Raw genomic sequence first — 17,329 nt, forward strand, 5'->3', positions numbered from 1 at the left:
CTAAAAGAAATGGACTATAGTTTCCTAAAAGCTGTACTGTAATGTTAAATGTAGAATCATAGTAAGATTTAAAGGAAATTAGCATAAATTTTCAGGAAATGTTTATCATGACGTACTCTATAATTGAAACTTTCACATTAAAAAGAAAAAAATGTGAAGATGAATAAGCAGTCAGTTTTAGATGACTACTGTATTTAAATTTGTGACTACTGTATTTAAATTTGTGACTACTGTCTTCAAATTTGTCCATATTCCCTACTTATATTAATCAACAATGTCATAGTAGTTCAAGTTTCTCCCATTTTTTCTACAGTATACAAGTTTATTGTGTTTAATTTTTTAACTTGGTGTATTTATTCTTCAAAAGTTATTGATCTACATGGACACACGTTTTGGGCCCATTGCAATGATCAAGCTAGGTTATAATAACGTCTATAAACAAACAAGAAACAGATAAATCAAACTTACCTCCTATGCTGAGTAAAATTGATGTAGAGAGAAAATCTGTCGTAACTCTTTGGCCAGAAATTATATTCAAACCAAGTAGCCAGATTCTTCTGTTCTTCGTCACTCATGAGTCTGAGAAAATTACAAAGATAATTATATTCCATATTATTAGACATACACCTTATTTTTTCCCATATTAATAAAAAGAACAGAAAACTTTTAACTAAAGTAACATTTATATATTGAACTCCCACTTTCAGAAGTCTTTTTATAAAATTACTTCATGACTTGGAGAAGCCATTAGTTTGATATTTATAAACTTAGATTTTAGATACAAATTTTTTTATGACTTTTAACTCGTGCATACAACAATTCATAGATGACTGCCTTTCATTACCAAGGATTTTGGTTGCATTACTAGTTAGGAGTACATTTATTTTTTGTTTTAACTTTAGTTATTTTATACTGGCGAAGGAGAATCACCAAAATTGGTATTATCAAAATTAATGGGTTTCTTCTCTTCAATATCAGCACATTTTGATCAATCATAAATATAAAAATAAGCAAAACAACATTAACTATAATAATAATAATAATAGTTATTATTATTATTATTATTATTATTACTTGCTAAGCTACAACTCTAGTTGAAAAAGCAGGGTGCTAAAAGCCCAAGGGCTCCAGCAGAAAATAACCCAGTGAGAAAAGGAAACATGGAAAAATAAAATATTTTAAGAAGAGTAACAACATTAAAATAAATATCTCCTATATAAACTATAAAAACTTTAACAAAACAAGAGAAAGAGAAATAAGATAGAATAGTGTACCCGAGTGTACCCTCAAGCAAAGGGACTCCAACCCAAGACAGTGGAAGACCATGGTACAGAGGTTAAGGCACTACCCAAGACTAGAGTGCAATGGTTTGAATTTGGAGTGTCCTTCTCCTAGAAGAGCTGCTTACCATAGCTAAAGAGTCTCTAAGTAGCCCCTGAACAATTACAGTACAGTAGTTAACCCTTTGGGTGAAGGAGAATTGTTTGGTAATCTCAGTTGTCAGGTGTATGAGGACAGAGGAGAATATATAAAGAATAGGCGAGACTTTTCTGTATGTGTGTGTGTGTGAAGGCAACGGGAAAATGAACCGTAACCAGAGAGAATGATCTAATGTAGTACAGTCTGGCCAATCAAAAAACCCCACAACTCTCTAGCGGTAGTATCTCAACAGGTGGCTGGTGGCCTGGCCAACCTATACCTAAAAACTATCTACTGTATTTTGGAAGGCACAACCCACCTCTGCCAAGGGGTCCTGTATACATGTTCCTGATGCTGATAGTCCAGGTCTTTTGAGAGAGACTTCAGGAGAGAAACGATCGTCTGTCCACCTGTCCGAGGAATCCTATTGTAAAAGAGCCAGATGGTCTCTGGAGTTCGATTCGTGGCAGATGGCACTAGCTCTGTATGGTTGAGACGCTGTAAAACCTCTTGCTTTTCACGCCACCCAGGTTCTTCTGTGGTTGTGGTGGTTCTGCAATAAACAAAGGTTCATTATTACTTTTTACAATGTACTTTTCAATCATTACCTATCATTATTATTATTAGTTTCATTATTAAAACTAAGCTTCAACCCTTGTTGGAGAAGCAGGATGCTATAAACCCATGGGCTCCAACAAGGAAAAACGTCCTGTGAGGAAATTAAACTAGGAAACAAAAACTACATGAGAAGTAATGAACAATCAAAATAAAATATTTCAACAACATGAACAATATTAATGCATAAATTATTTACTGTATAATAATAACTAATTGCACAGTTTAATCAGTATTTGTTTCTCCACATGATCAGTCCATCAGATGGAAACTTACTCAGCAAGGTTGTTTCATGTGAATGTAAATATATCTTGAGCAACAACTTAATAATAGTAATAATTCAACATATAAGAAACATAAAATTAATGAACTTTCAATTTATATCAAAATAACCATTATCACATGTCTCCAGATCAAATCAATATTATTATTACTTGCTAAGTTACACCCCTAGTTAGAAAAGTAGGATGTTATAAGCCCAGGGGCTCCAACAGGGAAAATAGTTAAATAATTCTAAGTAATCGCTGCACTAACTTTCTTTGTTCAGCGTAGTCATCGTAGTCTGCATAATCGGCACTCATGTCCCGTGAATGAATGAGAAGCATCATGACGTAAACCTTCAGTGCCAAGATGCATGCCACGTACGGGACATATCTGGAAAAAAAGTCTTGCATGAGAGTGGATTGATTCAAATTGTATTATCATTATTATTATTATTATTATTATTATTATTATTATCATCATAAGCACATCAGGCAACCGACCCCTTAATCTAGGGATAACGGTGGGAAAGAAGATAAGGTGAAGGATGATATGGAGAGAAGAGGTTTGGTGGAAGAAGATGCCTTTGATTGAAGGCATTGGGGAGGGCGCATCGGGCAACCGACCCTTTAATGTAAGGATAACGGTGGGAAAGAAGATAAGGTGAAGGATGATATGGAGAGAAGAGGTTTGGTGGAAGAAGATGCCTTTGATTGAAGGCATTGGGGAGGGCGCATCGGGCAACCGACCCTTTAATGTAAGGATAACGGTGGGAAAGAAGATAAGGTGAAGGATGATATGGAGAGAAGAGGTTTGGTGGAAGAGGATGCCTTTGATTGAAGGCATTGGGGAGGGCGCATCAGGCAACCGACCCTTTAATGTAAGGGTAACGGTGGGAAAGAAGATAAGGTGAAGGATGATATGGAGAGAAGAGGTTTGGTGGAAGAGGATGCCTCTGATTGAAGGCATTGGGGAGGGCGCATCAGGCAACCGACCCTTTAATCTAAGGATAACTGGGGGAAATAAGATAAGGTGAAGGATGATATGGAGAGAAGAGGTTTGGTGGAAGAGGATGCCTTTGATAGAAGGCATTGGAGAGGACGCATCAGGCAGCCGACCCCTTAATATAGGGATAATGATGGGAAAGAAGATAAGGTGAAGGATGATATGGAAAAACAAGATGCTATAAGGCCATGGGCTTTAACAGGGAAATATAGCCCAGTCAGGAAAGGAAACGAGGAAATAAAACTACAAGAGAAGTAATGAACAATCAATATAAAATATTTCAAGAACAGTAACCAGTAACAACATCAAATTATATCTTTCGTATATAAACTTCAAAAATTTCAAATAAACAAAAGGAAGAGTAACAAAACAGAATAATGTGCAAGAGTAAACCCTCAAGCAAGATGGGTATCGAATGAAAAATACATTAAACATATCATTATTTGAAATTTCTCTTATGAAACAAACTCTACACAAATTATAATACTGTATCCAAAATGGAGAGGGGGTGAAGAGGGCTTGGGAGGAACCTGCTAAGAGAAGATCAAGAGGGAGGCAGAGAATTAGATGGCGAGATAAGGTGAAGGATGATATGGAGAGAAGAGGTTTGATGGAAGAGGATGCCTTTGATAGAAGACATTGGAGATAGCACATCAGGCAATCGACCCCTTAATTTAGGGATAACGGTGGGAAAGAAGATAAGGTGAAGGATGATATGGAGAGAAGAGGTTTGATGGAAGAGGATGCCTTTGATAGAAGGCATTGGAGATAGCACATCAGGCAATCGACCCCTTAATTTAGGGATGACGGTGGGAAAGAAGATAAGGTGAAGGATGATATGGAGAGAAGAGGTTTGATGGAAGAGGATGCCTTTGATAGAAGACATTGGAGATAGCACATCAGGCAATCGACCCCTTAATTTAGGGATAACGGTGGGAAAGAAGATAAGGTGAAGGATGATATGGAGAGAAGAGGTTTGGGGGAAGAGGATGCCTTTGGTAGAAGGCATTGGAGATAGCACATCAGGCAACCGACCCCTTAATTTAGGGATAACGGTGGGAAAGAAGATAAGGTGAAGGATGATATGGAGAGAAGAGGTTTGATGGAAGAGGATGCCTTTGATAGAAGACATTGGAGATAGCACATCAGGCAATCCACCCCTTAATTTAGGGATAACGGTGGGAAAGAAGATAAGGTGAAGGATGATATGGAGAGAAGAGGTTTGATGGAAGAGGATGCCTTTGATAGAAGACATTGGAGATAGCACATCAGGCAATCGACCCCTTAATTTAGGGATAACGGTGGGAAAGAAGATAAGGTGAAGGATGATATGGAGAGAAGAGGTTTGGGGGAAGAGGATGCCTTTGATAGAAGGCATTGGAGATAGCACATCAGGCAACCGACCCCTTAATTTAGGGATAACGGTGGGAAAGAAGATAAGGTGAAGGATGATATGGAGAGAAGAGGTTTGATGGAAGAGGATGCCTTTGATAGAAGGCATTGGAGATAGCACATCAGGCAATCGACCCCTTAATTTAGGGATAACGGTGGGAAAGAAGATAAGGTGAAGGATGATATGGAGAGAAGAGGTTTGGCGGAAGAGGATGCCTTTGATAGAAGGCATTGGAGATAGCACATCAGGCAATCGACCCCTTAATTTAGGGATAACGGTGGGAAAGAAGATAAGGTGAAGGATGATATGGAGAGAAGAGGTTTGATGGAAGAGGATGTCTTTGATCAAACGCACTGGAGAGGGCACGTCAGGCAACCGACCCCTTAATATAGGGATAATGATGGGGTGAAGGATGATATGGAGAGAAGAGGTTTGATGGAAGAGGATGCCTTTGATAGAAGACATTGGAGATAGCACATCAGGCAACCGACCCCTTAATTTAGGGATAACTGTGGGAAAGAAGATAAGGTGAAGAATGACATGGAGAGAAGACGTTTGGCGGAAGAGGATGCCTTTGATAGAAGGCATTGGAGATAGCACATCAGGCAACCGACCCCTTAATTTAGGGATAACGGTGGGAAAGAAGATAAGGAGAAGGATGATATGGAGAGAAGAGGTTTGATGGAAGAGGATGCCTTTGATAGAAGGCATTGGAGATAGCACATCAGGCAACCGACCTCTTAATTTAGGGATAACGGTGGGAAAGAAGATAAGGTGAAGGATGATATGGAGAGAAGAGGTTTGATGGAAGAGGATGCCTTTGATAGAAGGCATTGGAGATAGCACATCAGGCAACCGACCCCTTAATTTAGGGATAACGGTGGGAAAGAAGATAAGGAGAAGGATGATATGGAGAGAAGAGGTTTGATGGAAGAGGATGCCTTTGATAGAAGGCATTGGAGATAGCACATCAGGCAACCGACCCCTTAATTTAGGGATAACGGTGGGAAAGAAGATAAGGAGAAGGATGATATGGAGAGAAGAGGTTTGGTGGAAGAGGATGTCTTTGATAGAAGGCATTGGAGAGGTTGCATCAGGCAACCGACCCCTTAATGTAGGGATAACGGTGGAAAAGAAGATCCAAAATGTTTAAATACATGTTTCCACATTTAAAATATGTATACAACAGCATATTAAACATTGACAGTTCAAGTACTGCACCGAATATTAGGTAATATAAATTCAACATGAGAATTGGGACACGTTTTGCGTCCAATAAAGTACTTCCAGATTCGACCACTTGGATAAAATTCTGTGGTGGCCTACTGGAAACGTCCTGCCTAACGATCTGCCCGACTGTGGTTTAAGTCATGCCCAAGCTCGATAGTTCCTTGCAGTGTCTGCAACCTCACCATCCTTGTGAGCTAAGGATGGAGGGTTTGGGGAAACCTATATGTCAACCTGCGGAAATATCAGCAGACATTGCCTGGCTTCCCTGGCACTAGACGACGCTGTTCATGTGTAGGTAGGTAGTGGGTTGGCTTCGGTACCAGCCACCTGTTGAGATACTACCCCTCGAGAGTTATGGGGTCCTTTGACTAGCCAGACAATACTACATTAGAGCCTTCTCTCTGGTTTCGGTTCATTTTCCCTTTGCCTACACATACACCGTATAGTCTGGCCTATTCTCTACATATTCTCCTCTGTCCTAATAAATCTGACAACACAAATTACCAAACAATTCTTCCCTCAGGGGGTTAACTACTGCACTGTAATTGTTCAGAGGCCACTTTCCTCTTGGTAAGGGTAAAAGAGACTCTTTAGCTATGTTAAGCAGCTCTTCTAGGAGGACACTCCAAAATCAAAACATTGTTCTCTAGTCTTGGGTAGTGCCATAATCTCTGTACCATAGTCTTCCACTGTCTTGGGTTAGAGTTCTCTTGCTTGAGGGTACACTCGGGCACACTATTCTATCTAATTTCTCTTCCTCTTGTTTTGTTAGTTTTTATAGTTTATAAAGGAAATATTTATTTTAATGATGTTAATGTTCTTAAATTATTTTATTTTTCCTTGTTTCCATCCCTCACTGAGCTATTTTCCCTGTTGGAGCCCCTGGGCTTATAGCATTCTGCTTTTCCAATTAGGGTTATAGTATAGCAAGTAATAATAATAATAATAATAATAATAATAAAAATAATAATAATAATAATAATAATAATAATAATAATAATAATAATGTATATATGGTCAGTCTCTAGGGCAATGTCACTGTCCCTTGCCTCTGCCATTCACGAGTGGCCTTTAGACCTTTAAGCGATCACTAAATATCAGACGCTCTATAAATCGTCTGAAGAATATTATTATTAGCTTTATGTAGGTCAACGAACTGCATAAGCTATATACAGAAAGGATGGCAACTTCTCTTCCGAGATGTTGCTTCTGTTATAACGTTCATCGATCGAAAATGTAATTCGATTTCGGATGTGTTACCTACAGAATTTTTTTTCTACCATAAGAGACGAGTCTATATTGTACTAAACTGTTGAATACATCTTTCTTTTATATTTGCAACCGTCTACAATACAGTTTATACAATATACACACGCGTACGCATACAAAAAATACAAATTTTGAGTTCATGTAATTTATGCCATTTTTTTTTTCAATAAAATTATCTTTATCCTCCAGTCACCCTTTCTAGAGTAATATAATCTTCCACTAAGTACCTATGTCTTTCTTAAGACAGGTTAGAAAGAAATAGAACATGAATAAGAGAAACAAAAACTGATAACATTAACAATAGAGCAATGGAAAGAATAATGATGGTAATAACACCACGACTCGGAAAAAACTCAACATGGACACGAGAGCAAACTAAAGTAAATGATATTTTAAAGTGAAAAAGAAATGGACATGGGCAGGACATATAATGAGAATGGCAGATAATAGATGGACAAAAAAAATAAAAGCAAGGGTAGGAGGAGGAGAAGATGGATTGACGAAATAAGAAAATTTGCAGGTATCGACTGACATAGAGAGACCATAAACAGGAGCGAGTGGAAGGACATGTCTGAGGCTTTTGTCCTGCAGTGGAACAGTTACGTGGCATAGGAAGACCATAAACAGGCGCGAGGGGAAGGACATGTCTGAGGCCTTTGCCACGCAGTGGACTAGTTACGTGGCATGGAAAGGCCATGAACAGCGCGAGTGGAAGGACATATCTGAGGCTTTTGTCCTGCAGTGGAATAGCTACGTGGCATAGAAAGACCATAAACAGGCGCAAGAGGAAGAACATGACTGAGGCCTTTGTCCTGCAGTGGAATAGCTACGCGGGATAGAAAGACCATAAACAAGCGCGAGTGGAAGGACATGTCTGAGGCTTTTGTCCTGCAGTGGAACAGTTACGTGGCATAGGAAGACCATAAACAGGCGCGAGGGGAAGGACATGTCTGAGGCCTTTGCCACGCAGTGGACTAGTTACGTGGCATGGAAAGGCCATGAACAGCGCGAGTGGAAGGACATATCTGAGGCTTTTGTCCTGCAGTGGAATAGCTACGTGGCATAGAAAGACCATAAACAGGCGCAAGAGGAAGAACATGACTGAGGCCTTTGTCCTGCAGTGGAATAGCTACGCGGGATAGAAAGACCATAAACAAGCGCGAGTGGAAGGACATGTCTGAGGCCTTTATTCTGCAGTGGAATAGTTACGGCTGATGATGATGAATGTTGAATGTGGTGCACCAAACCCATAAAATAAGGCATGGGCCAAACATCATATACACATCCAAACACACACCAATGACATCCAGTTTACTTTAATTCTTAGAATGGACAAAATCACTTCGATCACCATCTATTGAATGTTGCTATATTTAGACCATTGGGATGCAGTATTGGAGAGGTAGGAATGTGTTCCCGAAAATAACACGAGTTTTAATAATATCTATTCGTGGGATTTCTTTCCCCTGGTCAATATATTGATTCAGATTGTGGTTTGCAATATTCCGGTGAACATCAATGAAAGGGCGAACAGATTTTGTTTGATAGAAGTTTATTAATAATCACCCCACATATAAAGAACAATGTCACTTGCTATAATATAAATATATTAATATATTTCTTTCCTGTTACGCTTGGTCTCTAAGGGGTAAGGTGGAGAAGGAGTAGTCATACTCTGGTGAGAGGGGGTACCCCGAGAGGTACACTCTGAAACCATACTCTCCCACAAATTGCCGAACCAACGGGTTGTAGTTAGGAAAGGGAGAAGGGTTGAATGTGTGTGTGTGCGTGCGTGAGAGAGAGAGAGAGAGAGAGAGAGAGAGAGAGAGAGAGAGAGAGAGAGAGAGAGAGAGAGAGAGAGCATATCTATCTAAATATTTATATGTTTTTGACGGCTCAGGTACAACAAAAGCAATAATAATAATAATAATAATAATAATAATAATAATAACGAAAAGGAAACCACTGTGTTTTGTACATAAATATGTTAAATTCAGGGGTATATGGGAATATATAATTTGCCAACTCATTCACGTTTCGGCGATGAATATTTTTTTCTTTGTGTGTACAGTAACTTGGAAATTTAAGGCTTAATACAATCTTATTGGTCGTTCTTTTTGGAGAAAGGAGGTTTAGAAACATCATTCCTTCTAAACAATATACTGTACTTGTAAAAAACAAGTGACAAATTTTGCAGCAAACTCCAGTAAGGGAAATTTTTTTATAGTTTATATAGGAAATATTTATTCTAATGTTACTGTTCTTAAATTATTTTATTTTTCCTTGTTTCCTTTCCTCACTAGGGTATTTTCCCTGTAGGGACCCCTGGGCTTATAGCATCCTGCTTTTCCAACTAGGGTTATAGCTTAGCAAGTAATAATAATAATAATAATAATAATAATAATAATAATGATAATAATAATAATAATAATGATGATGATAATAATAATAATAATGATGATAATAATAATGACAATAATAATAATAATAATAATAATAATAATAGAAAAACCTGTCTAAGCCTGCCATGGCATGTTTCACAGTTTGATATTTTGTGCCATTGTTATCCTCAACTGTTTGTATCTATCTTCCTGTTTTGGATATATTTTGCATGTTTTTTTTTTTTTTTTTTAATTGGCCCGCTTTTCGAAATGGTATTCGTATTTGATTATTATCAATTGACGTTTTTTTCTCTATAAGCACATTATCTTGTGGAATAAACTTATATTCACCTCGCAATTGACGTTTTTTTTTTCTATAAACTCATTATCTTGTGGAATAAACTCATATTCACCCCGCCTCTCTTTTAGTACCTAACAGCTACGTTGGCACAAGCGCTGTATAATGTTTCGTTATTATTGAAGCCATATCCTGAGAGATATTTGTTTGTTTTAGAAAAAAAATACGTAATTTTTTTCAAGGGGGCTAAGATTGGCTTAAAGCCTTTCATTCAAAGTCCTAGCAGTAAAGTAAACATTAATGCTGAGTCTTTTGAAATCCTGATAAAGTTTATTGTCTGCATAAAGCAAAATTAACTATTTTGTGACTTAATATTTACTTAGAAAAACATCTTTATTAAGTGCTTTGTTGTATATCCAGAAATTACCTATTCGTGTTGATTTTGTCATTTTCAAAGATGATATTATTACTATTATTATTATTATTATTATTATTATTACTTGCTAGGCTATAACCCTACTTGGAAAAGCAGGATGCTGTAAGCTCAGGGGCCCCCACAGGGATAATAGCCCAGTGAAGAGAGGAAACAAGGAAAAATAAAATATGTTAAGAACAACAAGATTGAAATAAATATCTCATATAGACTATAAAAACTTTAACAAACCAAGAGGAAGAGAAATAAGATAGAATAGTGTGCTCAAGTGTACCCTCAAGCAAGAGAACTCTAACCCAAAGGACAATGGAAGACCATGGTACAGAGGCTATGGCACTAACTAAGACTAGAGAACAATGGTTTGATTTTGGAGTGTCCTTCTCCTAGAAGAGATGCTTACCATAGCTAAAGTCTCTTCTACTCTTACCAAGAGGAAAGTAGCCACTGAACAATTACAGTGAAGCAAGAAGAATTGTTTGGTAATCTAAGTGTTGTCAGGTGTATGAGGACAGAGGAGAATCTGTAAAGAATAAGCCAGACTATTCGGTGTGTGCGTGTGTAGGCAAAGGGAAAATGAACCGTAACCAGAGAGAAGTATCCAACGTAGTACTGTCTGGCCAGTCAAAAGACCCCACAACTCTCTAGCAGTAGTATCTCAACGGGTGGCCAGTGCCCTGACCAACCTACTACCTACCAGAGAAGAAATAAGCAAATGAGAAAGTTACTGCTCGGTTGAAGGTCATCCACTTAGGTATTCGAGGCCAATCGACTGCGTAATTACGCTTAATGAGCGTAAGATCAATTTGCTCATGTATTACAAGTCTTACCGTCACCACCTTCTAAATTCCGTTTCTTGAATTTACTGCATTTTCACGAGATGTTATTTTACCAAATTTGATTAAAAATGTGATACATAAACACTTTCCTCTTCCAAACAAGCGGTAACACACAACTAGAGGGGCACCAAAACCCATACAGTCACTGTATAGGTGCTGAGGGGCACTCAGTAGAGAGCATGTCTCCGCCGCGCAAAGGGGGCACTCAGTAGAGAGCATGCCTCCGCCACGCAAAGGGGGCACTCAGTAGAGAGCATGCCTCCGCCGCGCAAAGGGGGCACTCAGTAGAGAGCATGCCTCCGCCACGCAAAGGGGGCACTCAGTAGAGAGCATGCCTCCGCCGCGCAAAGGGGGCACTCAGTAGAGAGCATGCCTCCGCCACGCAAAGGGGGCACTCAGTAGAGAGCATGCCTCCGGCACGCAAAGGGGGCACTCAGTAGAGAGCATGCCTCCGCCACGCAAAGGGGGCACTCAGTAGAGAGCATGCCTCCGCCACGCAAAGGGGGCACTCAGTAGTGAGCATGCCTCCGGCACGCAAAGGGGGCACTCAGTAGAGAGCATGCCTCCGCCGCGCAAAGGGGGCACTCAGTAGAGAGCATGCCTCCGCCACGCAAAGGGGGCACTCAGTAGTGAGCATGCCTCCGGCACGCAAAGGGGGCACTCAGTAGAGAGCATGCCTCCGGCACGCAAAGGGGGCACTCAGTAGAGAGCATGCCTCCGCCACGCAAAGGGGGCACTCAGTAGAGAGCATGCCTCCGGCACGCAAAGGGGGCACTCAGTAGAGAGCATGCCTCCGCCACGCAAAGGGGGCACTCAGTAGAGAGCATGCCTCCGGCACGCAAAGGGGGCACTCAGTAGAGAGCATGCCTCCGCCACGCCAAGGGGGCACTCAGTAGAGAGCATGCCTCCGCCACGCAAAGGGGGCACTCAGTAGAGAGCCTGCCTCCGCCACGCCAAGGGGGCACTCAGTAGAGAGCCTGCCTCTGCCACGCCAAGGGGGCACTCAGTAGAGAGCAGGCCTCTCCGCCACGCCAAGGGGGCACTCAGTAGAGAGCATGCCTCCGCCACGCAAAGGGGGCACTCAGTAGAGAGCATGCCTCCGCCACGCAAAAGAGGCACTCAGTAGAGAGTATGCCTCCGTCACGCAAAGGGGGCACTCAGTAGAGAGCATGCCTCCGTCACGCAAAGGGGGCACTCAGTAGAGAGCATGCCTCCGCCACGCAAAGGGGGCACTCAGTAGAGAGTATGCCTCCGTCACGCAAAGGGGGCACTCAGTAGAGAGTATGCCTCCATCACGCAAAGGGGGCACTCAGTAGAGAGCATGCCTCCGCCACGCCAAGGGGGCACTCAGTAGAGAGCATGCCTCCGCCACGCAAAAGAGGCACTCAGTAGAGAGTATGCCTCCGTCACGCAAAGGGGGCACTCAGTAGAGAGTATGCCTCCGTCACGCAAAGGGGGCACTCAGTAGAGAGCATGCCTCCGCCACGCAAAAGAGGCACTCAGTAGAGAGTATGCCTCCGCCACGCCAAGGGGGCACTCAGTAGAGAGCATGCCTCCGCCACGCAAAGGGGGCACTCAGTAGAGAGCCTGCCTCCGCCACGCCAAGGGGGCACTCAGTAGAGAGCCTGCCTCTGCCACGCCAAGGGGGCACTCAGTAGAGAGCCTGCCTCCGTCACGCAAAGGGGGCACTCAGTAGAGAACATGCCTCCGCCACGCAAGGGGGGGCACTCAGTAAGAGCAGGCCTCCGCCACGCAAAGGGGGCACTCAGTAGAGAGCATGCCTCCGCCACGCAAAGGGGGCACTCAGTAGTGAGCATGCCTCCGGCACGCAAAGGGGGCACTCAGTAGAGAGCATGCCTCCGCCGCGCAAAGGGGGCACTCAGTAGAGAGCATGCCTCCGCCACGCAAAGGGGGCACTCAGTAGTGAGCATGCCTCCGGCACGCAAAGGGGGCACTCAGTAGAGAGCATGCCTCCGGCACGCAAAGGGGGCACTCAGTAGAGAGCATGCCTCCGCCACGCAAAGGGGGCACTCAGTAGAGAGCATGCCTCCGGCACGCAAAGGGGGCACTCAGTAGAGAGCATGCCTCCGCCACGCAAAGGGGGCACTCAGTAGAGAGCATGCCTCCGGCACGCAAAGGGGGCACTCAGTAGAGAGCATGCCTCCGCCACGCCAAGGGGGCACTCAGTAGAGAGCATGCCTCTGCCACGCAAAGGGGGCACTCAGTAGAGAGCCTGCCTCCGCCACGCCAAGGGGGCACTCAGTAGAGAGCCTGCCTCTGCCACGCCAAGGGGGCACTCAGTAGAGAGCAGGCCTCTCCGCCACGCCAAGGGGGCACTCAGTAGAGAGCATGCCTCCGCCACGCAAAGGGGGCACTCAGTAGAGAGCATGCCTCCGCCACGCAAAAGAGGCACTCAGTAGAGAGTATGCCTCCGTCACGCAAAGGGGGCACTCAGTAGAGAGCATGCCTCCGTCACGCAAAGGGGGCACTCAGTAGAGAGCATGCCTCCGCCACGCAAAGGGGGCACTCAGTAGAGAGTATGCCTCCGTCACGCAAAGGGGGCACTCAGTAGAGAGCATGCCTCCGTCACGCAAAGGGGGCACTCAGTAGAGAGCATGCCTCCGCCACGCCAAGGGGGCACTCAGTAGAGAGCATGCCTCCGCCACGCAAAAGAGGCACTCAGTAGAGAGTATGCCTCCGTCACGCAAAGGGGGCACTCAGTAGAGAGCATGCCTCCGCCACGCCAAGGGGGCACTCAGTAGAGAGCATGCCTCCGCCACGCAAAAGAGGCACTCAGTAGAGAGTATGCCTCCGTCACGCAAAGGGGGCACTCAGTAGAGAGTATGCCTCCGTCACGCAAAGGGGGCACTCAGTAGAGAGCATGCCTCCGCCACGCAAAAGAGGCACTCAGTAGAGAGTATGCCTCCGCCACGCCAAGGGGGCACTCAGTAGAGAGCATGCCTCCGCCACGCAAAGGGGGCACTCAGTAGAGAGCCTGCCTCCGCCACGCCAAGGGGGCACTCAGTAGAGAGCCTGCCTCTGCCACGCCAAGGGGGCACTCAGTAGAGAGCATGCCTCTGCCACGCAAAGGGGGCACTCAGTAGAGAGCATGCCTCTGCCACGCAAAGGGGGCACTCAGTAGAGAGCATGCCTCTGCCACGCAAAGGGGGCACTCAGTAGAGAGCCTGCCTCTGCCACGCCAAGGGGGCACTCAGTAGAGAGCATGCCTCTGCCACGCAAAGGGGGCACTCAGTAGAGAGCATGCCTCTGCCACGCAAAGGGGGCACTCAGTAGAGAGCATGCCTCTGCCACGCAAAGGGGGCACTCAGTAGAGAGCATGCCTCTGCCACGCAAAGGGGGCACTCAGTAGAGAGCCTGCCTCTGCCACGCAAAGGGGGCACTCAGTAGAGAGCCTGCCTCTGCCACGCCAAGGGGGCACTCAGTAGAGAGCATGCCTCTGCCACGCAAAGGGGGCACTCAGTAGAGAGCATGCCTCTGCCACGCAAAGGGGGCACTCAGTAGAGAGCCTGCCTCCGCCACGCCAAGGGGGCACTCAGTAGAGAGCCTGCCTCTGCCACGCCAAGGGGGCACTCAGTAGAGAGCCTGCCTCTGCCACGCAAAGGGGGGCACTCAGTAGAGAGCCTGCCTCTGCCACGCCAAGGGGGCACTCAGTAGAGAGCATGCCTCTGCCACGCAAAGGGGGCACTCAGTAGAGAGCCTGCCTCTGCCACGCCAAGGGGGCACTCAGTAGAGAGCCTGCCTCTGCCACGCAAAGGGGGCACTCAGTAGAGAGCCTGCCTCTGCCACGCCAAGGGGGCACTCAGTAGAGAGCCTGCCTCTGCCACGCAAAGGGGGCACTCAGTAGAGAACATGCCTCCGCCACGCAAAGGGGGCACTCAGTAGAGAGCAGACCGCCACGCACAGGGGGGCACTCAGTAGAGGGCATGCCTCCGCCACGCAAAGGGGGCACTCAGTAGAGAGCATGCCTCCGCCACACCAAGCAGTCTTATTTTGCTTTTAACTCCATTGCGTGCTTGTACTTCGATGTATTTTCTTCTAAATTTAATGGATTTGTTTCTGGGCATACCTCACGTCCACAAAGTTTCATTACAATTGGTTAAGTAGTTTATGCGTAATGCTATTCACAAAAAAAAAAAAAAAATATTGCCATTTACTTAACATTGCGATTATCATCAAAGTACTTTTGTGTACTTCTACTTTGATGTAGTTCATCCAAAATGTTACAGATTCATCCTTGGGTCATACACAGCATAACTATTAAGTTTGGTCAAAATCGGTACATTAGTTTTTGTGTAAAGATTTCCACAAGCAAACAAATAAATAAAACAAGAAACAGACGACAGGGGGGAATACATACCCTTGGCAAAAACTTTGATTTTGGCGACCGCAAATATCTATCTATCTATTTATCTATTTATCTATTTATCTATCTATCTATCTATATATATATACTGTATATATATATATATATATATATATATATATAAAAGCACGTAGTTCTGTATTGGTTCTGGTTCAAATCACATTTCGAAAATACCTTCGTAGTTCAGTAAATACGAATTACATTTCCGACTTCACACCTGAAGACCTTCCGGGTTATCAAAGGCATCAACTCGGCGTTGCAACCCAAAAATAGAAGAATACGGTGACTTGGGAATCCAAACAGTAACATCATTCTTTTTTTTAACAGCAACATCGTGACTTCAATGAGAAAATTGGTTCCGGTGAAAAGACACAGCAACGGTAGTCGATGCGAAGAGAAAATTACGTGAAAAGATTAATAGTAAAAGAGGGGGTTGGCGATAGGATCGCGAAGCAGATGGCTTCCAATAAGCGAGACTGAGAACGTTCAATCAACAGCACTCGCTAGGACGCGTGTTGCTCGCGTGTGTGATTATAGAAATAACGGTATAAACTGCTATCATTTTTGGGAGAAATTGAAATAAAGTGGAAATTAAACATACGAATATCTAAGGTGTTCATTAAAGTATTACAGACAACGAATAAAATATATATATATATATATATATATATAATAATAATATATTATATATATATATATATATATATATATACAGAGAGAGAGAGAGAGAGAGAGAGAGAGAGAGAGAGAGAGAGAGAGAGAGAGAGAGAGAATATATATATATATATATATATATATAGAGAGAGAGAGAGAGAGAGAGAGAGAGAGAGAGAGAGAGAGGTTAAAAACAGTTGCAAGAAAAAATGAAGCGATGAAATAGCAGAAAAAAAATCTTCAGCAGTTTTTCTTATACTGACAGCTGAGACATACCTGTATCATAGAGAGAGAGAGAGAGAGAGAGAGAGAGAGAGAGAGAGAGAGAGAGAGAGAGAGAGAGAGAGAGAGAGAGAGAGAGAGAGAGAGAGTGGAGTTCACGGCCAATATGTCACGTTGCTGGGAAGTGATAGAACTCATCGAACCATTTCTGTAACGTCTGCGCATGCTCGTGTGCGTGTACGTGCGTGTGTGTGTTGTCTAGACAAGATTAAAATACAGGCACACGCCCTCCATGAATACTTATTGTATTTATTGAGGTACTAGCTAAATCACGTACAGCTATTCCTTGCATATCATATCAGAAAATATTGAATTGATATAAAAATAACTTTTATTCCTTTTGCAATTATTTTCTGGTGTAGCATTTTAATGTTAAATCTTGTTTAGTTTTACGAGATTTATAGAAATTATTTACTCAACCTTAAGTCACAATATGCCTAATAAACTAAAAATTACCAGGGACTATTTTTAAAAGCTTTAAAATTTTTTTATCATAGTACCCCATTTGAAATTGGAAATATTTATCAGACTAATTTTCAGAAGAAATTGGCTTTTGAAACCGCCTGAGAAAATTAACAAAAAACGTTACAAAAAAGATTGTCCACTTTTTTTTTTTTTTGGGGGGGGGGGCGCTTAGCGGGAAAAAGCAATATCTATGAAATTACTCATCTGAAGAAATTGTCTTCCAAAAGCGCGAGAGAAACTCGGACGCAAAACCTAACCAAAAAGATTTGCCACATTTTATTTTTTATTTTAACTTTTATTATGAAATACATATTTACAATAATACAATTTATAACACACACACACACACACACACATATATATATATATATATATATATATATATATATATATAAAATATATAT

General features: G+C 42.9%; 1 protein-coding gene across 3 annotated transcripts in view; it reads right to left on the reverse strand.

The window, feature by feature from the left end:
* Positions 1-17,329, reverse strand: part of LOC137624290 (heparan sulfate 2-O-sulfotransferase pipe-like) — a 337,135-nt gene that overhangs the window by 13,122 nt on the left and 306,684 nt on the right. For all 3 annotated transcript variants that reach the window (XM_068354870.1, XM_068354860.1, XM_068354854.1), the window contains 3 exons: positions 2,569-2,688; positions 1,739-1,972; positions 469-579 (listed from right to left, as the gene is read on the reverse strand). In XM_068354870.1, the coding sequence (XP_068210971.1) occupies positions 469-579; positions 1,739-1,972; positions 2,569-2,642 (419 nt within the window). In that variant the 5' untranslated portion in view covers positions 2,643-2,688. The remainder of the gene's footprint in view (positions 1-468; positions 580-1,738; positions 1,973-2,568; positions 2,689-17,329) is intronic.

Source organism: Palaemon carinicauda, chromosome 2 (genome assembly GCF_036898095.1).
Source record: "Palaemon carinicauda isolate YSFRI2023 chromosome 2, ASM3689809v2, whole genome shotgun sequence".
NCBI lineage: Eukaryota > Metazoa > Arthropoda > Malacostraca > Decapoda > Palaemonidae > Palaemon > Palaemon carinicauda.